Genomic DNA, 23,335 nt, shown 5'->3' on the forward strand with positions numbered 1-23,335 from the left:
TCTTCCCCTGTTACTTGTGGGTTCTGTGTTCTGTTTAAAGGAGGTCTTCCCAAGTTGAAGACTACAAAAAGATTCTTCTAAAATTTGTCCTATTTACTAGAATTTAAAAGTAGAAATACATAAGCTTTAATTGATCTCAAGCTTATTTTGTACGTGGTCTGAAGATTTACTTTTTTTTTTTTTTTAATACTTGTAAAGTACTCTAATGTCATATATTCAGCAGGCTTTCCTTTCCCCACTAGTTCAAAAAGATACTTTTACTGTACACAGCATTGTCTTTTACACATGGGTCAGTCATTTATGACTTCTATTTCTGGTAAATAAGCAAATGAGATGGATTTTGAAATGTCTTAATTCTCCACACAGTAGCTGACTCTGTCTTATTTTTGTACTAAAACAGATACAATGACCAACCTGGAATTGAAAATCATTGGAAGGGTAACTGTTGTAACTCCTTTGCCCACGGAGGTACCAGCTGTTCCTGTGATGGTAGTTCCTTTGGCTTTTAGCTGTACTGTGAGTGCTTTGGCGATGCATCCTAGGAACATGTCCAAGATACCTAGCTTATTCCAATCTCCCTTCTCTGTTGAGTGAATAATATCGCTGATATCTGCTGGAGGGAGGGATTTCACTCCTATTATGCTGGCCAGACGATTAGGGGTCACTTCTGGCAAAACTCGTCTCAGTAAGGAGGTCACCTGGTAAGAAAAATAAAAGAATCCTATTTAAAGACTGACATTAAATTTTTTTTTTCTTTTTAAATGAGGTTAGCTACCATTCTAACTTCAAAAGTTTTGAGAAGGTAGAGAAATGATTTACACATAATTTAATTTCTCAAGTGGTAACTACCACTCCAGGGCAGCCCTAAAAAAAAGCATGTTTCTTACTTGGTCCTTATATACCTCATGGTAATAAGACATTTGGTAGCCAGACCACTCTTTATCGCAACAGCACATGAGTAAAGTGGAATATATTTGCTTTTCCATATTCTCTTTCTAATGAGTCAAAAACAAGAAAACAGTGGAGATCCTGTCGTGGCTCAGCTGTAACGAACCAGACTAGCATCCATGAGGCTACGGGTTTGATCCCCGGCCTTGCTCTGTAGGTTAAGGATCTGGCATTGCCATGAGCTGTGGTGTAGGTCATAGAAGCAGCTTGAATCCATTGTTGCTGTGGCTGTGGCAAAGGCCAGCAGCTGCAGCTCCGATTCAACCCCTAGCCTGGGAACTTCCACAGGCTGTGAGTGCAGCCATACAAAGGAAAAAAGAAAAGAAAAGAAAAGAGAAAAGAAAATGGAATTAAAATACAATCCAAAACAACCAAACAAAAAACAGACTCTGGTTGTTGCAGCAATTTGTAACCAAGCTTCAGGTGGCAAAATAAGCCACAAGGTAAGTGGTATGATCAGTCACCTGTCTCTGGACACGGGGCGAGGCAGTGTGGAGCAGTGAAAAGAGGTCCTGGAGCAGAGTCAGCTGCTGGGCCAGATACTGGCGGCCTACGTTGGAGCCACTCAAGGCTAAGACCATGGAGAGCAGCTCAAAGCAGTAGGCGTCAGAGGAGGCATCTTCATCGTTGGGCTGGGAATTGGCATTTTCTTTGCTTGATATGGCATGTTCCCATTCTTCACGAACTCTGGTGGCTTCCATGCGAATAGCCTGGACGATGTGAGCACATACCTATTGAGAGCAACATAAAGAAAATATAAAAACATATTTTTAAGGCCTACTTAAAAAAAAAAAGAACAGTAGTTGACACTCAATTTTATACTCTGCCTCCCAGTTAATTCTTCATCATACCATTCTCTCTCTCTCTTTTTTTCTTTTTAGATATAATCCATTTTATTAAATCACAGACTCTGGGTACGTAATATTTACTCAGTGTGACCAAATGGGAGATACACATAAATTGCTTTTGCTGCAGTGTGATGGTTATCCCAAAACCAATCATGACTTTTGGTTTGAAAGATAAACCAGATTCTATTTTCATGAAATACAGATTTTTACATGAAACATCATACCATTCTCTTAACTCATCTCAAAAACAATTAAGGAAAACTAGGGAAACCATGATTAAAAGTCAAAATATTTAATAACTAGTAGAGAACAGAGTTATATACTAGTTACCAATCCCCCTGCCTTTGGTTTAAGACATCAAATGAAAACCACTATATTTAACCACTTCTAAGGCAGATTTCTCCCCAGTTTAAAAATTTCTATTTATAATGTGCTTTATAATTGATACAATTCAAAATTAAAAATTTTTTTTTAGTGATACATAAAATAACAGCACATTTTACAATTGGTAGCCTCTAAGAGTCAATAAAATGCTGTTAAAAAGATTAAGCACTGATAAATTTATTATTTATTTAAAAGATTTAATGGTGTTGAAAGTTAAAATAATGGGCTAGTTTAAAACCTCATCCCAAAGTCAATACTTTGACTTTTGAAGGCCTAATTTGATGTTATTTAGGCACCCCCTTTACATGAACCATCTAGTTCCTCATCTCTTGATAATTAAAGATCTTAATACTGGCTTAGTTAACATTACAATTGCTTGGCAAAGTAAAAAAAAAAAAAGACCCAACCAACCACCACCACCAACAACAAAAAAAAACAATGGGTAAAAGAGCACAGGAAATGCACATGAAATCTGATATAGCTGGATATTTGACACCAAAATGAAACAATCTACCTGAAAATGAGAAAAACAAAGAGCGGCAAGGTAAGAAAGTTAACATTCATAACAAAATCTTTAAAGTGATGCAGGTATGCCAATGTATTCCTTCCTCTCTAGAAAAAGGCAGACACATTCTGCAGAACCTATAAAAGAGTCAGCATAAAAAAGCCTCCATAAATTTTGGAAAATGCTTTACAACCTAAAAGCAAACAAAAACTGACAAAGACAATGAAATGGCTATGAACCAACCTGTTTTTGTAGATTGGTCAGTTTACTCCTGCTGAATATGATTCCAACCATATGTTCTTTCAGGTCAGCATCTGATGTTGCCTTTATGTAGAAAAAGGAAAAAACAAACAAAGTAGGCTCTTTCAATAAATTTGTATATATGATATTTTGAAGTATCCTGAGAAATAATTGAGCAGGTATTTTTATAAGGTGAATTTATTTTTTAAATTCAGATCCATAACACTAAGACAAAAGATAAAAATTTTGAAGAAATCACTATTGGCTAAGGTGACTAAAAGGACAAAATACCTCAATTTAGGAAATCTAGGAGCGGTAACCAATCTGACCGATAGTATCATAGTATCCATGAGGACGTGCTTTGATCCCTGGCCTCGCTCAGTGGGTCAGGGATCCAGCATTGCTATGAGCTGTGGTGTAGGTCACAGACTCAGCTGAGATCCCACGTTGCTGTGGCTGTAGTGTAGGCTGACAGCTGCAGCTCCGATTTGACCCCTAGCCTGGGAACTTCCATATGCTGCAGGTATGGCCCTAAAATGCAAAAAAGCCCACAAAAAAACCCCAAAAAACACAAAACTCCTCAAAGAAACCCAGAGAAGCATACTATCTTTTCCTGGATTTATTTAATCTAGTCAATTTGTGTCACTTTGAGGGAATCTGTTTCTTTTTCTTTCTTTTTTTTGGTTTTTAGGGCTGCACCAACAGCATATGGAGGTTCCCAGGCTAGGAGCTACAGATGCCGGCCTACTCCACAGCCTCAGCAAGGCCAGATCTGAGCCACGTCTGCGACCTATACCACAGCTCAGGGCAATGCCAGATCCTTAACCCACTGAGCAAGGCCAGATATTGAACCTGCAACCTAAATTGTGAACATTATTAGTTCATATCCTACGGTCACTGGGTTATTAGAAGATCAACTCAGGAAAATGACATTTGGTTAAAAGGAAAATGTCCTGGATGTTCCCGGTGTGGCTCAGCGGCAACAGCCTGACTACTCTCCATGAGGATGTACGTCTGATCCCTGGTCTCATTCAGCGGGTTAAAGGAACTAGGGTTGCCATGAGCCGTGGTATAGGTCTCAGATGCGGCTTGGATCCTGCATTGCTGTGGCTGTGGTGTAGGCCAGCAGCTGTAGCTCTGGTTCAACCCCTGGCTAGGGAACTTCGATATGGTGTAGGTGCACCCCTAAAAAAGGCACACACACACACGCAAAAAAGGAAAGTGTCCAAACAAAACTCTGACAAAGGTGGATTTACATTAAGCTACTTTTACACTGACAATAAAGAACATATCATGAGAGGAAAAATGAAGACTGAAGTTTTATAGTGCTCATTATATCTATAGCACTCTTTTAAGTGACAGACAAATATACAGATTAAACACACACACACACAAACTTCCGACACCAAAGTAGTGCTTAAAAGCAAGTTACAGCATTACTTATATGAGAAAAGTCTCAAGTCACCCTGTTAGGACCTTAAGAAACCAGAAAAAGAATAAATCAAACCCAAAGCAAACAACTCAAAGCCATAAAAGAAGATATATCAGTACAGAGTCTAAGGATAATAAGAGTATACTTAAGCAACCTTTGCCAGTAAACTCAGCAACTGAGATGATATGGGCAAATAACATGAAAGATAAAACTATATACATTAGTCAAAATTCAAAACGATACAGTTTAAAAGGATAATTTTTTTTGTATGGTAAATTCTACCTTAAAAATCTAACTTATAAAATGATTCCTTTAAAAATTATGTTATCTCATGGGCATCCAACCATCCTATTCAACCTGAATGTCCCCGCATACACTCTCCCACTGGGAGGCTGGCCTCTTCAAGGCACCCTTGCTCCCTTCCTCTTTATCTAACCTCCATCGGTTCTCTTTCAGGTCTAACTCAAGTCCAATATGTGCCAGGAAGCCTTCTCTGACCACTCCAGGGCACAATAATGTCACCTGTACTCTGGAATCCTATGACATGTACAATTTTTTCACATATTTAATAAGGCAATTATATACTATGGAGTATCCCTGATAATTTTTTGTTTTTTTTGAGGGGGGTGATTCGTTCACACCTAAGAACAGAATACAGGATACAAGCTTTTTGAGGGTTTGGTATCAATTCTCAAGGCTGTTTAGCAAAGAACTGCCATTTATTAAAATTCAGCAAATTTAATGAATACTTAGTCTTGTTTTTTTTTTTTTTGGTCTTTTTTTTGTCTTTTTTGTCTGTTGTTGTTGTTGTTGTTGTTGCTGTTGTTGCTATTTCTTGGGCCGCTCCCGCGGCATATGGAGGTTCCCAGGCTAGGGGTTGAATCGGAGCTGTAGCCACCGGCCTACGCCAGAGCCACAGCAACGCGGGATCCGAGCCGCGTCTGCGACCTACACCACAGCTCACAACAACGCCGGATCGTTAACCCACTGAGCAAGGGCAGGGACCGAACCCGCAACCTCATGGTTCCTAGTCGGATTCGTTAACCACTGTGCCACGACGGGAACTCCTGAATACTTAGTCTTGTAGGTATCCAAATGGTATCTCCAAAGATGCTGAAAAAATTACTAGAATTTACAAAATCCTATTTTTTTTAAAGACCCTAAATAAAGAAAAACATGGATGGTTTAGAGACTATTATATCAGAAGGTAAGGGGTTAGCCTAATTAAGTCCTCAAAATTATCTTTCAAAGGGCTGTCAAGGTGATTATTTGTAACATTAAAGACACAAGAATTAATAAGGCTACTCAGGGTTGACACCTCTTTTTGAAAATGGATGTGATTTTCCTCTTAGAGATAATGCTTTAGATTAGACTAAACAAGTAAGGCAAATGCATTTTTCAATTTTAAGAACCATGTAAAGAACAGGTCATTCCGATAGAAATTTACTGAGCACATGTGTGTTTATGCCACAGTGGGCAGAGACAGACCAGACATGTATTTGGTCTTTAGGGAAGCTATAATTCAATAGAAGAGATAAAGCATGTACACAAACAAACACGACAAGAGACACAGAAATTACTATGAGGGTTAGCAGGGGAAAAACTACTTTCTGTCTTCTCCATGAACCTTCTTTAGGATTTCCCTGAACAATCAAAGAAGATTCATGGAGAAGACAGTATTTTTGAGCTGAACTGTGAAGGACAGAGAAGGTGGAGGAAGGGGAAGACAACGGCTGGTGCACAGCACAGCGAAGGGTGGAGTTCACTTTACACCTGCTAAGGACTGAACACAACAGCCCAAGGTTTAGAGCAAATTTTGTTTTCCTTGAAAAGCTAGCTAGGGCATACATGAACAAATAATGAATTTCTTCTGACAGTTCCTTCATCTTCTTTTCTAATTAAAGTAAAAAATATTAACTGTGTAGAAACTGGTACTACACAACCACTGAAATACATGGCAATACGTGGATTATTTCACTGAATGAAAGTAAGAAAATGAAAAAGGGAAATAAATATTTTTAGAATACAAATAAATACATTGTATACTTTTTCCTCTCCTTCAGGTGAGGACAACAGTGCTTTTTCCTCTTGTTCCGGGGTTGGTTCAGCATCTCCAGAGATAAGCTTTCCAAATACCTGACAAAAAAGAGAGGACATGAGAACAGATTAATGGCAGGAAGTACCACTGCGAAGCCTAGAGACCTCAATGGGCGATGATGCTGCAGGTTTTATGACATTACCATGCTACTCCTGCTGTACACTACTTTTCAGAATTCAGCACTGTTTTTTAGAATTGTGAATGCAAAACGAAACATAAGAATTTAGGGCTATGAGAAGAAAAAATGGGCCACATTTGTAGCCAGCAATTTCTAACAAGTTTTATAAAATATTTTGTCACCCTCTTGATATTATTATTGAAGTAGTATATTATTTTGATCTATTCTGTGAGAGAATATGCAGTAAAAGGACACTCACTTGTGATGTAATAAGTCTGAACACTCGCAGAGTCTCAGCTTCACAGTTCCTCTGCTGGGCCACACTGGCTGAAATTTGGCCAGCAATTTTAGTGCTTTCGCCATCCTTCCAGCCCAGAACCTTAACTTGTCGAACTCTCAGTGTATTTTCCGGGCCCTTTAATTCAATTTTGATGATGTGATTATCCCCTCCGGGAAGTTCACTTGTTACCCAGCCAATGTGCCTGGAATCTAGGTCAACCTAGGAGAGGAGAAAAGGGATAGGAACCTGCTACAGGCATATCACTACTTTATTCCTGTCCTAGGCTTAGCATGATTCATGGCAAGCTCAAATAACAAATAATTGTACACACAGTACAATCTAGCAGTTTACTAAATTACTTCACACTGAATATCTATCTTATTTAAGCCTTTCAGGGATAAGTGATACTATGACAGTTATTATACAGATGAATAAAGAGAGGTTAACTAAGGTGGAGGGATTCTAGTAGTGACGAACTTGAGAATTAAAATGCAGGTCTGCCTACTATAGGGCTTCCGAGCACAAGTTACATAAGTGAAACCACTGCGAACAATTCACATGACTGTACCTATCCTGCCTGCAAGCAGAAACACCTGATTAGCAATCAAGTCCTGTTTTGTGTATCTTCACATGAAAGCACATTTGAACCAAGGATTTTCTCTTTCTTTCTTTTTTTTTTTTTTTGTTTTTTGCCATTTCTTGGGCCACCTTCACGGCAAATGGAGGTTCCCAGGCTAGGGGTCTAATTGGAGCTGTAGCCGCCAGCCTATGCCACAGCCACCCCAGATCTGAGCCGCATCTGCGACTTACACCACAGCTCATGGCAACGCTGGATCCTTAACCCACCAAGCTAGGCCAAGGATTGAACCTGGAATCTCATGGTTCCTAGTTGGATTCGTTTCCTCTGAGCCATGACAGGAATTCCCCCCCCCCTTTTTTTTTTTTAAAAAAAAGGTCCAGAATAAGCAAGGATTTTCAGTGTGCAGTTACTGAATATGTTTCACTTTTGAAGAAAAATTATATCACAATATATCTGTGATTAGCCATTTCACTTTATTTCATTGAGAATGTATTTAAAAAAATTTTTTAAAATTTCCCCAATACATTATTATTTTTTTCTACTGTACAGCAGGGTGACCCAGTTACACCTACATGTACACATTCTATTTTCTCACATTATCCTGCTCCATCATAAGTGACCAGACATAGATCCCTGTGCTACACAGCAGGATCTCATTGCTAATCCACTCCAAAGGCAATAGTCTGCCTCTATTAACCCCAAGCTCCCAATCCATCCCATTCCCTCCCCCTGCCCCATGGCAACCACAAGTCTATTCCCCAAGTTCATGATTTTCTTTTCTGGGAAAGGTTCAATTGTGCCATATATTAAATTCCAGGATGTAACTTTTTTAAAGGATTATTTTCAATGTACTGTAAAATGGCTTTTGACACTACTAACTCACAGGTGAACTTAGACAAAATCTCAGTCACATGCCCAGATAAAACTTGTTTCTAGAATCTCAACCTGGATATAGCTACAATGGTAGAAGTAAATCATTTTCAAGCTAGAGGACAACAACCTACATTTCAATCTGAAGTGTAGGTAAATTAAGGTGATAACTGTGAACTGCCTCTATGATGAATTGTAAGGCACCCTGAATCTTTCCAGGGAAGCAGGAGTCAGGGTGGAGGGACTGTAGGCAGATTAACTATAGAGGACATTTAGGGAAGTTCTACATGTTTAGCACGGGGATGGTTCTAACCATATACATATGGGCCATTTGTCAACTTAAGTGTTTTGTAAATAGATGATTTCCTATAATACTTTGGTGGCATGCTAAATAAACTTAGTACTGAACAGTAGAGACCGAGAAGAAGAAATTTCTCCCTGGGCAGTAAAACATTTCATGACAAAATTTTAATTACCTGCTTTATTCTGCATAAATCTTCTACTGCTTTGCCAGTTAAGAAGGTCATTGAGGTAACTTTATTCTAAAACAGACAATTCAAAATTGTTATTATGCCATATATTCCTAGCTCCGGAACTTGTAGTGATTTCTTACAGCCTGTAAACATCACCTGTCGCTTACGGTCCTTCCTAACTGACTTCATTTCATCTGCCCAACCAACCACAGTTGCTATAACTCCGGCCTTTTCTTGTCTCACAAACTCCATCTTGAATCTCACATTTCAGCCCTTCTCTTTGGGCTCTGAGAGAGGAGGTTGGCATTCTCTCTTTCCATCCAAAGTCTAATCATTTAAATTCTACCTCTATCATGAAGCCTTTCAACACTCGCCTCCTCACTCAGGGAAGGGACATGAACACACAAGGTAGATTTCAAAAGAAGTTCAATAACTTTAAGTACTGAAAAGAGTCATGTTGGTCCTGGAGCCTGATTCCTTAAGTTTGAGCACATTTTGTGCCAAGCAATCAAGAAATAGACTGACATACTAATTCCCTGGAGACCTGCATACTTGAAGTGCTATGGGCTGAAATAATTTAACACAATAAATGCTTGTTTAAGGCAGGATGCTGGGCAGGCTGAGTGTCACAGAGGTGTATACAAGCCTTAATGATGCACATAACATAGAAAAGGTTTCCTAAAGGGAAAGCAGATGTCAGCATACATATTGGGACTTGAAAAAATGAGTATTATCATGATTCTCTCTCCTAAAAGGCAAAAAACGTCAAATTGACTGCAACCATTGTTCTGAAGACGGAGAGTAGGTCTTAGCTTAAAAGCATGAATCAAAGATAACATTGTACTTGAGCAGTGAGTTTCCTCCAGAAAAATGTTTTGATTTATTACACTTGACTTTCAAGTAAGATAAAAAGCAGTTGTACCAATTGAACTCTTGGGTCTCAAGGAGATAAGCTAGTGATATATTAGCTAAGTATTTTTTTTCTTATTCAATTTGTGCTGATGGACAGAAGGTGTGGTGACTGTGGATGGCAAGGGGTGCTCTGACTCAGATGGGACTTCCGTGCTTGGCATTCTTTATCCAAGGTTATCTGAGACCCAACCTACTACTCTGGCTCTTCTTGGGAAAGGAAACACTCAAATGGGATAGGAGCAGCTTGGCAATGCACCAAGGGGACTTATTAATATTATATTTGCTAGCAAGCCACAACCATTCTGAGGAAAAATTTCCGAGAATTCTTCTCTAGGAACAGGGGTAAAAGCACGGAGGGTTTGGCAGTTGGTGCTACTTTCTTCTTGGTTCTTAACACTGAAGTACATAGGATGATTTTTCCTATTCAGGGATTTCTGCAAAAAGTGCTCAATTCAGCTGAAACACGTACATGGGCAGGCTAGGGCTGGGGAGAACATAGAGTATGATTATTCAGTTAGTTAAGGAATTCCCCCCAATTCTTCCATGATGGCTGGAGGTAAAGACTGAAACCGAAATTCAACTAATTACACTAAAAGTCAAAGTGTATTAAGTGCCATCAGAGTAATGTAAAAAAGAACGCACGGGAGAAAAAAGAGTAATTCTTATAGATGAGGTACTGGGAGATGATTTGTCTGAGCTCTGGGAAGAATCAGAAAGGCAGAGTTTGAGGGGAGGACTTCCAGGCCCAGGGAAGCGCTTGCACAAGCGCATGGAGGTAAAGAAATTATAGAGTAAATATTTATTTTGCTTAGCTACAGTCATGGCATATTTGTAATCAGACCTTTTCTTAGAACTGGTATTCCACAGTGCCCCAGTCACATTCATCTGTCTTTAGACTTCAGATTTATTTTGGAAATATAAAAACGTGGCTTGGTGGTGAAGTTTCAGGTGGATATCTTTGCTAAAGCTCAGAATGAGACTGCATGATTACTAAAGGTCTGCAAAGAACCAATGAACCATAAGTTAAGTTTCCCTTCTTACCCCAAGATCTCGGGAATTGTCCACATGAACAGAGACATAGCGGGCATTGATTCCCTTTACACAGTTGATGGTGATATTCTTGGTTTTGTTCTTATCCTCATCTCCTGATTCCCAAAAGGTTTCTGTGGAACCATCTGTCAAACTGCCAATCATGGCAGGTCGGCTTGAAGTTTTTATGTCAACAATGCTGGTTAAGTCCTTTAAGCACATTACTATGCACAGTTCCTACCAGAAACAAACATATGTGATTACAATACTCTGATGGAAACCTTCCATGATAATAAAATAGACATGAGGTAAGAAATAAAAGAACCAAATTGTTTATGGGGAATTTTCAATTTCTCCTTCAATGTATCATTGAATACTAGAAGGATAACACAAGATACTGTTAAATGACTGACCTGACTCATGGCTTCAAAGCCAGACTGTATACTGATGCTGAAACTCTCTTCACTGTCTCCATCATCTGATTTTGACAAAATATTGTTAATGTGATGAAAGACGTTGCTCTGATGAAGGAACTGGTGATCAGATTGCTTGAATTTCAGACTCCAGCATCTAAAAAGCATAAGCAGTGTATTGAATAATTGTTTTTCAGGAATCTCTTAGGAATTCCTGGAGAAAAGCACTCTATAGCTAATATTTCGAGGTTTTTTTTTTTTTTTTTTTTTTTTTTTTGTCTTTTGTCTTTGTTGTTGTTGTTGTTGTTGCTATTTCTTGGGCCGCTCCCGCAGCATACGGAGGTTCCCAGGCTGGGGTTGAATCGGAGCTGTAGCCACCGGCCTACGCCAGAGCCACAGCAACGTGGGATCCGAGCCACATCTGCAACCTACACCACAGCTCACGGCAACGCCGGATCGTTAACCCACTGAGCAAGGGCAGGGACCGAACCCGCAACCTCATGGTTCCTAGTCGGATTTGTTAACCACTGCGCCACGACGGGAACTCCTCTTTTGTCTTTTTAGGGCTGCACCTGCGGCATATGGAGGCTCCTAGGCTAGGGGTCTAATCTGAGCTGCTGCTGCCCACTGGCCTACGCCAGAGCCACGGCAATGCCAGATCCAAGCTGTGTCTGTGACCCACACCACAGCTCATGGCAATGCCCGATCCTTAACCCACTGAGAGAGGCCAGGGATTGAATCTGCAACCTCATAGTTCCTAGTCAGATTCGTTTCCACTGTGCCATGACGAGAATTCTGTATTTTGAGAAATTTTAATGCTCTAGGTAAAAACCATAAATGTTAAAAATTCAGGAAAAAAAATCATTTGCGCTGGGTTTTATTTTTTATTTTTTTTCAAGAAATAAAGCTTATTTCTTTCAAACAATATAAATTCTAAGGAAAGTTTATCCATTTTAAATATAAAAACTGGATACATGAAGATCAAGGCTATGGAAGCAAAAAAAGGTAATAAATCAGTTTTGTAGACAAGTGTTACCTCAACCATAAAAGCTTCTCAAATTTATTTGTCTTACAATTTCATACAAATTCATCAGAGTATAACACATTCTGTACTTCAAAAATCTTGTTAGGAGGAAACAAAACCTCCCTTCTGCTGACCTCCCGTTAGGGATGCGGGTGGCTGAAATCACTCCGTCAACCTATTTCTCACAAAGATCAATGGAGGGTTTATTCTTATGTGTAAAGTCTAGCGTGTGGCTCTAATGACAAGGTTCACAATGTAAAAGTGATGTTGAATCTCAGCAGCTTTGGACTTAAAAGGAGGTGGTGCTCTTTTCTCTTGGTATGTTTTTCAATTCAAAAACCTATTTTGATTTCTGTTTTTGAGACTTCATTCCCCCTCTCCCTTTCGGTGACAGATTTTAAATGTCTACTCTTGAGTAGCCCTGAGCCAAGGGATTTGAGGTAGAAGGGGGGAAAGTGAGGAAGGCTACCACAGACTGACCATTTAGAGCAGCAGGAGGTATATTATCCACATTTTACAGAGGGGCCAACAGGTCTGAGCTAAGAAGAAGGACAACTCGAAATTAGGACAGTAACGAGGGAGGCACCATTCAGCTATTGCAGGGAGTCTTTCTATCTTGCTACCTGAAGAGGTCTTTCAAATGTTTCAAGCTTTGGCTACACCATCGGATCTCTTTTCCAGGGTACGTGGAATACCCAGACAGAAGATTACCTCAGGGCCATTTGCTGTAAGGAGCTGCCGCTGGGGAGAGACATCATAAGATCAGAGATGGTCTGAAGTAAGCGGTGAAATGTATGCGGTAAAGGATGAGCAGCCTCCCCGGCAATCACGATATCTGAGAGTGGATGTTCACATACTCTCGTATCTTTCTCCTAAGACGGAAATTGAGAGCAAGCTGATTAGTGTGTGAGCTGGGAGGAGGAATTTTCTCCACAAAGAATACTGTGTTACACATAATTCAAGGCTACTCAGATAACAGAAACGTAAACAACAAAACCAAACCATACCCAAACCGTCCATTAAGATTAACTAATTATGTTTACATTATTTTAAAGGAAAAAGTGATAAGGTCACCTATAAATAAAATCTCCAAACAAATGCCATGTAGGAGTACCAAGTGCGTACTAGTGTACTCACTGATCTACTAGCAGAAATGAGCTGTTCCCAAGGTGAGCCTCACCCACACTGCTGACCCACAGGGTTGCGAGCCAATAAGCAATTGTTCTCATCCAGTGAGTTTTCAGGTGGTTTGTTATGCAGGGATAGACAGCTCTTACGGATGTGTCATGATCTCAAACTGTAATTGTGGAGTCTTAAAAAAAAATTTCCTTGCAGCTCTATTGATTTTTACTTCATATTTTTTAAGGCTACATATATTTTCAGGATAACTCTTGTATCATTTTGTAGAGAGCCTCTTTATCCCTATTAATAATTATATCTTGAAGTGTATTTTTTTTCTGATGTTAAAATAGCTGTACCAACTTAATCTGGGTTGGTAATTACCCGGTATATCTTTTCCTAACCTTCGACTTTAATTTTCCTCTATCTTCAGGTTTTAGATGTGATGTTCGTAAACAGTATCTAGCTTTTGTTTTTTTCTATCTATCCTGATAATTTTTGTCTTTCAAACGGAAGATTTTGTCCTCTATTCTTTAGCTCTAGAAATAAGAGATGAGGCCCAGAAGTCACAACTACAGAAGTAGAAATGGGGCTGGAACCCAAGCCTCCAGGGTCCAAGTTCAATGCTTTTCCACAATGCAGGCTGCCTCATATAAAATCCAAGTCTCTTGAAGCCAAATAATTTTGAACTGCATGTCCCTATACAGTATCGTTTTCACTGCCTGGCGCCTGACAGCAATGCTGTAAAGCAGAATGATTTCTGTAGTAAAGCTCCCCCATTTTTCTGCCTCATGGTGCACCATGACAGTACATATCCTCCAATGGCTGGCTTCGTGAAAGTGTTGTCTAATGAGAAATCAAAACTGACTGACAGCATTTTTGGAGAAAGAAAACTTTCATCCAGTATAGTTAATAAATTGCTCATAGCATTTAATTTATATTTCTACCTTTAGGTTATACAATCTGTGAAAGACCTCATGCAAATTATTTGCATTATCTGAAGGTAGTTCTACTCTTCTGTAAAAGTATGGAAAATTAAAAAAACAAAAATCTCACTTACTTGTTCTGCATTTTCTTTGTTTGTTTTATTTTCCTCATCCTCTTCTTCCTCTGGTTCCACTGGAGCAGGAGTCAGTGATGCCACAAAATGCCACAGGATGTCATGAAGAGAAGTTGTTTGGATAACATTACATAGAAGCCAGTTGAAAGCCTGAATAAATGATGGTTAAATATGTCCAAGATTAAAAGAAAACTTACAAGTGAAAATAGCAGAGCTTTTCTTATTCAGAAACAAAGAATCTCCATGGCTACATCTTGTAAGGAAAGATGCAAATCTGACCTTCATTTCACTGAAAGCACACTGAACTTACATAGTCAGTAATTGTAGTCTAATTAAAAAACCAATAATAGGGAAAATAATACCTATGAAATGCAATACTGAAATACTTTTTCAAACCACTTTATTTTTTCTTTTTTTGGGAGCGCCTGGCGATACATGGGAGTTTCTGGGTCAGGGATCAGATCTGAGCTGCACTTGCAGCCTAAGCCGCAGCTGTGACAAGGCTGGATCCTTAATCCACTGCAATGGTCTGGGGATTGAGCCTGTGTCCCAGCGCTCCCAAGACCCTGCTGATCTCGTTGTGCCACAGCGGGAACTCCTCAAACCACTTTTTATTTCAAGTATTTGTCTTATTATTAATTTAGTCAAGCACATTTTTTTTCCAACTTGCCTTTAGGATTAACACAGAAAATCTCTCAAGCTCTACACAAGCTATCACTTACTTAAATATATTCATATTGTTCCCATCAATGAAACAGCAGGTTACTTTGCTACCCATGATAAAGAAAAAAGATTTATTATATATGGGTCTATGATATACAGCAATCCATTTCCAGAGACTCAGATAAGTTATTACTGTTAGATTTATAACTCAAAAGCGTTACTTTTCATCTCCTTTACATAATTATTCTAAATAAAATGACAGTGATTACAAAAATCTTTTTCAAAAAGTATTGTCAGGATTCAAATAATAAAGGAATGAAGAAATACATCTCTTTAGTGTGCTTAAATATGACATTCTAAATTCATTTATTCATTAATTTTGGAATTCCTGCTGTGGCACAGTGGGTTAAGAATCCAACTGCAGCAGCTTGGGTCACTGCAGAAGTGTGGGTTTGATCCCCAGCCCTGCATAGTGGGTTAAAGGATCCAGGGTTGCTGCAGCTATGCCATAGGTAGCAGCTGGGTTTGGATTCAATCCCTGGCCTGAGAACTTGCATATGCTGCAGACGCAGCCATCAAAAAAAAAAAAAAAAAAAAAAAAGTTTAATTTTGATGTGAATACTAGATTTTTTTGATTTACTAATGTTCCTTAATTTGTTTGATAGAAAAGTGACATCATTAAACAAAATCATCACATGGTTTGTATGATCAATGAATCAATAACCGTATTAATACATTCTTACCTCCATAGCAAAAACTCGACAAGCAGATTTCCTTAAGGCTTGTTTCATGGCTATTTCAAGACCTTCTAGGTCATGATGCTGTATAACGAAAGCTAAAACTGGCCACTGGAAATTCCGTTCTCCTTTGGAAAGAGAGCTGTGGGCTGAGATTAGCCGGGAAAGCTCAGGAGATGGATGTCTCAAGAGGGAAGAACCAACTTCTATTCAAAAAAAAAAGGAAAATTATTAATTTTCAAAGGTAATATATATGATGAATATATTAAAGATGCTAGTTAAAAATATTATCTAGCTTATTCACTTTACAGTCTTTGGGGTATTTTTTTTTTTTTTAATGTGACACATACCCTAACGACTTTAATTCCTACTGAGGCTCAGAAAGATTAAATATTTTGCTTTCCTTAAGTCAAACAGCTATTAAGTTGTAAAGCTGCGTTTTGAATCCAGATCTGAATCTAGAGTTCATGCTTTCTAAAACACTAAACAGTAAGTGATTTATTTTCTCCCCAAATGTAATCACCATCTTATCCCCATTATTTTCTGAAGGACTGCTTTATAACCAATGGTATCTGAATAGGAGTTCAAAGATACTTGTTGAATGAATCATTCATATTTTATTTATCCTCAATAATATGTTCCTTGAAGATCTTCAATAAGATACATAATCATCTCAGCATAAATATTAGGGCAGATCTAGTAAGTGGTCTGCCTGATACATTATTAACATGTCTTTTTCTCTTGGGTTTCTTTCTTTATTGTTTTGTTTTGTTTTTTTATGGCCACACCTGGGTGTGTGGAAGTTCCCAGGCTAGAAGATGAATCAGAGTTGCAACTGCCAGCCTATGCCACAGCCACGGCAATACCAGATCCTAGCCGCATCTATGACCTATGCTGTAGCTTGCAGTAATGCTAGATCCTTAATCCACCAAGCAAGGCCAGGGATGGAACCTGCATCCTCATAGACACTATGTCAGGTTCTTAACCTACTGAGCCACAACAGAAACTCCTCTTTCTTTCTTTCTTTTTTTTTTTTTGCTTTTTAGGGCTGCACCCATGCCATATGGAGGTTCCCAGGCTGGGGGGCTAATTGCAGCTACAGCTGCTGGCCTATGCCACAGCCACACCAGATCCGAGTTGTGTCTGTGATGTACACCACAGCTCATGCCAACACCAGATCCTTAAGCCACTGAGCGAGGCCAGGGATCGAACTCACAATCTCATGGTTCCTAGTCGGATTTGAGAAACTCCTCTTTCTTAACCTACTGAACCACAACAGGAACTCCTCCAATTTGGGGCTGTTGATACCAACTGGTCCAGATTACCTAACACTAAGAGCTAGCCATATCCCTAATTTTGTGGTAGTTGACATAAGAATTTTAAGCTTCTTTTTTGGGAGTAGGAAGATCGCTGTGAAACTAAGTCGCTGGAACTGCTGGTTCACTGAAGGTTACTAGAAGAGATAACAGTAGCAATATTTGGCTTAAATACCTAACAAGTAAGATATTTTTAAGGTCAATTTATTCTTGATTAACACTGGATGATCTCTGATCTCTGGGTGTCTCTTCCAACTGAGATGTAAACTTTAGAGAGGCACATTTATGGCTGTGTCACACAGAATGGATGTCCTCTGTAATTTAAAATTAATCCATTCCTTTGCCTTTAAAAATTAGATTTTAAAAAATATCTACCAATAAAACCACTCAGACAATTCAATCTTCCTTTTTATCTTTATACTTACCAGTGTCTCCACTGTTAACTCTTCTTCTGGGAATGGCTTTAACTCGAGCAGGTAAAATGGAGTGTTGTTTATCATATTCTGAAGCAACAACTGAGTATGATCTTTGGAAGACAGTTCTCTTTGCGAGATCAGTATCAGTTATGGGACTAGTTTCCAGACTGCAGACAGAAGAAGATGACAGATAAAAACTCAGGAGAAAAAGTGATGGAAGTGACACTCTAGTTCCTAATAGTGTGGTCAAATATGTGAACCTACATCTTATGTGGAAGACTATAAATTCAAAGCCAATGTGACAGCCTCTCTTTAAAATCATAATTTGATCTTTCCAAGTGTAGTCACACTTTGACTAATTTCAGAACTGCATCTTAAAACTCTTGGTCTTCTTAAATCTACTTTGCATTTTAAATGAAAAAGACAAGGCACCAAATGTTCTAAGCTCCTTTCAGAATCAAAAGCACTGTGGTGAAAGACATGTGTCAGGATATTCAGGAAAAACAGGCAGACAAAAGAAAATACATATGGACATTCAGAAACCTAATAAAAGGGAAAGTAAAAGGATGCAATTTTCTTTTGGCGCTCATTGTTCTCTGAGGCTTCTCATTCTTGGGAAATGTTGCTCACAGCCCTGTCCAGAGCACGGCCACACTGAAGTGTGGTATAAATTGATTTCCAGCATTTTGCTTGAGAACTCAATTTTCCTAGTTATTACAGCAGCATTAAAAAATACTTGAAAAGGTATTAGATAGTTATACAATTTCCTTTATTGGGGCATTTTATAAAAAGGAATATCTTTCTTTACTTTCTAATTCAAATTTACAAACTATTCTTTTCATGAATTTTCTGTGTCACCTCATTCCAAACTGGGATATTTTTGCTCACCCTGAGTTCTAGAGTTGTTTCTTTTGCATCATCCAAGCCAGTTTTAAAATCCTGTGTTCCTCAGTAAAGCTTATACGTTTTCTGGTAAGTTGCTAATTCCTTGGCCATTTTCTTCACTCACTGCCCCAGTGTGTGCACATTCTTGTTTGAACAGACTATAAATACTGTACAAACTAAGTGAAGTAAAGGTGCCTGGATGTCAGTTTGGGCTGTTTGGTTCCAGAATTACCAGAATATAGAGACAATTTAATTTAATTCACTTTATTTATGGTGTTACTATCAGGCATGAAATACCTGCTTTCAGGGGAAGTTTATCAACTTAAAAAAAACTGTTGAACAATCTCAAAAATAATTGATTTGTTCTTATAAAAATGATCGTGCTTGTGAAAAGAACTCAAGCAACACAGGAAAAGTCAAAGAAATCCAGGAGGACCATTATTGACACAACCTCAGCTACTTTGGGCCAGAGAATCCCTTTGTGGGGGCCTGTCTTATGTTCTGTAGGATGCTGAGCAGCATCCCACTAGGATGCCTGTGCAACTAGCCCAGGTATGGGAAACAAAAATGTTTCCAAACATTGTCAGATGTCACCTGGGAGGCAAAATCCCCCCACCCCCACTGAAAACCACTGATTTAATGGGTTCATCATTTACTTTTTTTTTTTTTTTTTTTTTTTTTGTCTTTTTGCCTTTTCTAGGACCGCTCCCATGGCATACGGAGCTTCCCAGGCTAGGGGTCCAATCAGAGCTGTAGCCACCAGCCTACATCGGAGCCACAGCAACGAGGGATCGGAGCTGCATCTGCGACCTACACCACAGCTTATGGCAACGCCGGATCCTTAACCCACTGAGAGAGGCCAGAGATCCAACCCGCACCCTCATGGTTTCTAGTTGGATTCGTTAACCACTGTGCCACGGTGGGAACTCCACATTTACTCTTTTATAATAGCCTGAGTTCATCAAGACTTTTTGAAAGAACTGTTCAAAGGTGCTATATTCCCAAATTATGGTACGCCTGGGAATGTCTCAACCTGGGTCATAGTCCCGTTTATTTAGGATTTTGTGAAAATTATACTATGTGAATACTACACAGTCTTTTAAACATAATTTTCAGTAACTGTTTCATTTATTCAATTTCTCCATAATTAGGTTCTAATGTTCCCAAATCTTTTACATTTACATATGTCTGGGTTAAACTTCTAAGGTAATATTTTCTTTCTTTTGGAACTTTAGAGACATTGTTTCATTTCTTATCTTTCATTTAAAGTTGTTATACAGAGGTCTGAATTCACTCTAAACTTTTCCTTTTGCAAAATAATTTGTTTTTTCTAGGCTCAGATACTTGAAAAATTCCTGTGTTCCCCCACCCCCTTGGAGTTTCAATAACTTAATCTATATCCTATAGTCATCTGTTACAAAAATTTCCTCTTAATCTGGGAATTTAGTACTTTATTATTTCAGGAATTTTTTTCTTATAGCTTTATAAATCTTCAATTATATTTGTTGGTTTTTCTACTTTAAAGAACCAGTTATTCCTATTTTGGACTGTCCTATTTCTATACTTGTTATCTTGGCTCTAATTGCTGTAAACTTTTTGTCCTTTTACTCTACTCTCTGCGATTATCTTATTTTATTTTATTTATTTTTTTGTCTTTTGTCCTTTTAGGGCTGCACCCGTGGCATATGAAGGTTCCCAGGCTAGGGGTCAAATCGGAGCTGTAGCCGCTGGCCTACACCACAGCCACAGCAACGCAGGATCCAAGCTGCGTCTGTGGCCCACACCACAGCTCAGGGCAACGCCGGATCCTTAACCCAATGAGCAAGAGCAGGGATTAAACTTGAAACCTCCTGGTTCCTAGTCAGATTTGTTTCCCCTGTGCCACAACGGGAACTCCTGACTAGGATTATCTTAAATTTTTCCTTCATATCAATAATTCAATTTCCCATTCTGAACATTCCTAACGTATTAATTGGTCTTATAATGGTGTTGACTTGGTCTTCAGCCTATCCTTACAGCTCTGTAATGTATCTTTTTACCTCACCACATTTGAATTTTTATTAAATTTATTTTATCGATTCTTTCAGGACTATGGAGTATTTACAGAAATTTTCTTTTTTATCAAGTCTTTCAGTACTACGGAGTATTTACTGAAATTTTCTTTTTTTTCTCGAGAGTTTTCTTTCAGACTGTGTTCTTCATCTGACTTGTATGACACTGTTTTGTTTTGTTTTGTTTGTTTTTTTTGTTTGTTTTTCCTGTCCTTTTCAGGGCTGTACCCATAGCATATGGAGGTTCCCAGACTGGGGGTCTAATCGAAGCTGTAGCCGCTGGCCTACGCCACAGCTCACGGCAACACCAGATCCTTAACCCACTGAGCAAGGCCAGGGATCCAACCTGTAGCCTCATGGTTCCTAGTCAGATTCGTTTCCGCTGTGCCACGACGGGAACTCCGACAGTTTATTTTAAGCATTTTCCTAGAGCTATAATAAAGTGGGCAGCTCTTTGATAAGGGAGGGATGGATTTCCCTAGACCTCCTTTCCCACAATGGCCGACTCCTGTTTGATCCCCTCCCAGAGGTAGCTTGAGATCTTACTGAAGGTCCTGTACCAGGGAGCACTCTGCCTCACTGGTGTGCATCCTGTTTCTGAGGCAGCAACTGGACCCTGGATGACTGCTCTGCTACAGCGTGGAGCTGTGGAAAACAGGATTCCCTAGAAGATCTTCAATTTCTTTTGTGACACCAGTGATAATAAGAGGGGCTTCCACACTAGAGGCTTTTACCTTGACTATGATATTCAATGATGTATAGAACTGCATTTCATTTTACCTATAAGTTTATGCTGCTTGATTTCGATCCTAAAGAGTAATCACATTTATCAGGCTAGTCTCAAAATGGTTTCTAATTCTTAAAAAGAAAACTATTTATTTAGCGATATCTTATTACCTTTGAGGATATAAAAGGCTACACTGCACTTTTTAGAGAAAATTTTAAGAGCTGCAAAAAACCAACCAACCAACCAACCAAACAAAAAAACCCCAACTCTGATGAATAGTTCACACAGTTGAGGGGAGAAGTTACAAATGTTTTCAGTGGGAAAATACTCATTTTGATATATAAGTTCTATTATGCTCACTAAAATATCTGTTATACAGGCATGCCTAGAAGATATTACGGGTCTGGTTCCAGACCACCACAATAAAGTGAGTTACATCAATTTTTTTTTTAATTTCCCAGGCATATGAAAGTTATGATTATACTATGCTGCAGTTTATTAAGTGTGCAACAGCATTACATCTTAAAAAAACAATGCACATACCTGAATTAAAAAATACTTTATTGCTAAAAATGCTAACCACTATCTGACAATGCAGGGTTGTCACAAATCTTCAATTTGTGAAAAACGCAGTATTTGCAAAGTGCAACAAAGCGAAGGACAATAAAATGAGGTTTGCCTGTATATGCACCTACTTACCACTGTATAGTATGAACAGAGTGGCAAATCTTAAGAAGCATGTTCTTTCTTCCGTCAGCAAGTGTATTCCTCTCCAATGACATTCTGTTCAGTTACTCATGCGTGAAATCTTGATGTTATCCTAAACTTATCCTTTCAGTCAACAAGTCACATTGATTTTTCCTATAAAATATTTCCCTTATCTGTCTTTCTTTTCATAACCGTTGTCAACACAATCCAATTCCCCACACTTAGCTTAAATTTTAAAAATTTCAGCTTCTCAGTTGACACTGTGAGACTATCTTTGCATTTTTACCAAGTCATTCTTCTAAAAGGCCTCAGTGGTGCCCTGTTTCTTTCTGCATTATGTTTACATGCTTCTACTCAGTTTTCAAGAAGCCCTTTACCCTGATGCTATAATATGAAGGGGTAGGTGTGGGAAGCATTGCCAAGTAATACTCCTGGAAGCTCAAGTTTTACTTTCAGTGCTACTTCTCCCATAAAACCTTCTCTAAGCACTGCCTCAAAGTGACCAGTAAATGACATAATACCATATAATGGAATCTTTCATTACTTCATTAGTTGATCTTTTTTTCTCTGCCTAGTCTGCCTCTGCCATCAAGGACCTTATCTGATTCATGCATGTCTTCCTGCAGAACTGACATGACCTCCTTCCCAAGATGAAAGGATGTATATATAAAAGAACTTCTAGAACATTCTCTTCTAGTTTAAAGTCTTTCTGCCACCAAAACACTGACTCAACAGGAAGAAGATAACTCAAATACCTGGGTGGCATGGACTTCATGTTGCTCTCTGGCTCTTCAAATACATTAGGACTTGCATCAGGAGTTACTGATATGTACGGGGCAGGCACAGATGTTGAACGCAGATATCTCATTTCATCCTGGAATAGGTTGTCATCTTGATAACCCACAAAATTTTCATGATGATGCCTGCATTGAATCACACCCAATAACTTAAGAGTATGATGGGCAATACATTTTTAATTTCCTTAGTAAAAGGACCCATAAATCTATAATTAGTACTAATGTATTAACACAGCCACAGATGTTAAGGAGGAAGAAATAAAAGTCCGATAATTTTATACACAGATATATATATTAAGGGCTGCAATCATGGCATATGGAAGTTCCCAGGCTAGCCGTCAAATCGGAGCTGCAGCTGTAGGCCTACACCACAGCCACACCAGATTTGAGCCACATCCGTGACCTACACCGCAGCTCACAGCAACACCAGATCTCTTAACCCACTGAGCAAGGCCAGGGATGAAACCTGCATCCTCATGGATACTGTCAGGTTTTTAACCATCTGAGCCACAACAGGAACCCCCCTCCCCACAAACATCTCAAATCCACAACTGAGCTATTTTCCTTTAAGAACTTTTCCATCTCCCATGTTTTAGTGAGTGATCCCACCTGCTATCCAGGTGCCTTCAGCTAAAATATCTCAGTGTCACAACAGGCCTAGGCTTTGGCCATAACCAGTCACGCGGGTGTGAATACCAGGTT

General features: G+C 38.9%; 1 protein-coding gene across 21 annotated transcripts in view; it reads right to left on the minus strand.

The window, feature by feature from the left end:
- Window positions 1–23,335, minus strand: part of MYCBP2 (MYC binding protein 2, E3 ubiquitin protein ligase) — a 268,897-nt gene that overhangs the window by 23,760 nt on the left and 221,802 nt on the right. For 18 of the 21 annotated variants that reach the window (XM_021065732.1, XM_021065747.1, XM_021065746.1 and 15 more), the window contains 13 exons: window positions 22,592–22,759; window positions 17,475–17,632; window positions 15,740–15,939; window positions 14,334–14,483; window positions 12,866–13,026; window positions 11,131–11,287; window positions 10,730–10,954; window positions 8,780–8,845; window positions 6,833–7,072; window positions 6,395–6,493; window positions 2,929–3,009; window positions 1,413–1,679; window positions 415–698 (listed from right to left, as the gene is read on the minus strand). In XM_021065732.1, coding sequence (XP_020921391.1) covers window positions 415–698; window positions 1,413–1,679; window positions 2,929–3,009; window positions 6,395–6,493; window positions 6,833–7,072; window positions 8,780–8,845; window positions 10,730–10,954; window positions 11,131–11,287; window positions 12,866–13,026; window positions 14,334–14,483; window positions 15,740–15,939; window positions 17,475–17,632; window positions 22,592–22,759 — 2,256 coding nt within the window. The remainder of the gene's footprint in view (window positions 1–414; window positions 699–1,412; window positions 1,680–2,928; window positions 3,010–6,394; window positions 6,494–6,832; window positions 7,073–8,779; window positions 8,846–10,729; window positions 10,955–11,130; window positions 11,288–12,865; window positions 13,027–14,333; window positions 14,484–15,739; window positions 15,940–17,474; window positions 17,633–22,591; window positions 22,760–23,335) is intronic. The other 3 variants (XM_021065752.1, XM_021065749.1, XM_021065733.1) reach the window with 1 other exon arrangement.

The sequence above is a fragment of the Sus scrofa genome, chromosome 11, assembly GCF_000003025.6.
Source record: "Sus scrofa isolate TJ Tabasco breed Duroc chromosome 11, Sscrofa11.1, whole genome shotgun sequence".
Classification (NCBI taxonomy): Eukaryota; Metazoa; Chordata; class Mammalia; order Artiodactyla; family Suidae; genus Sus; species Sus scrofa.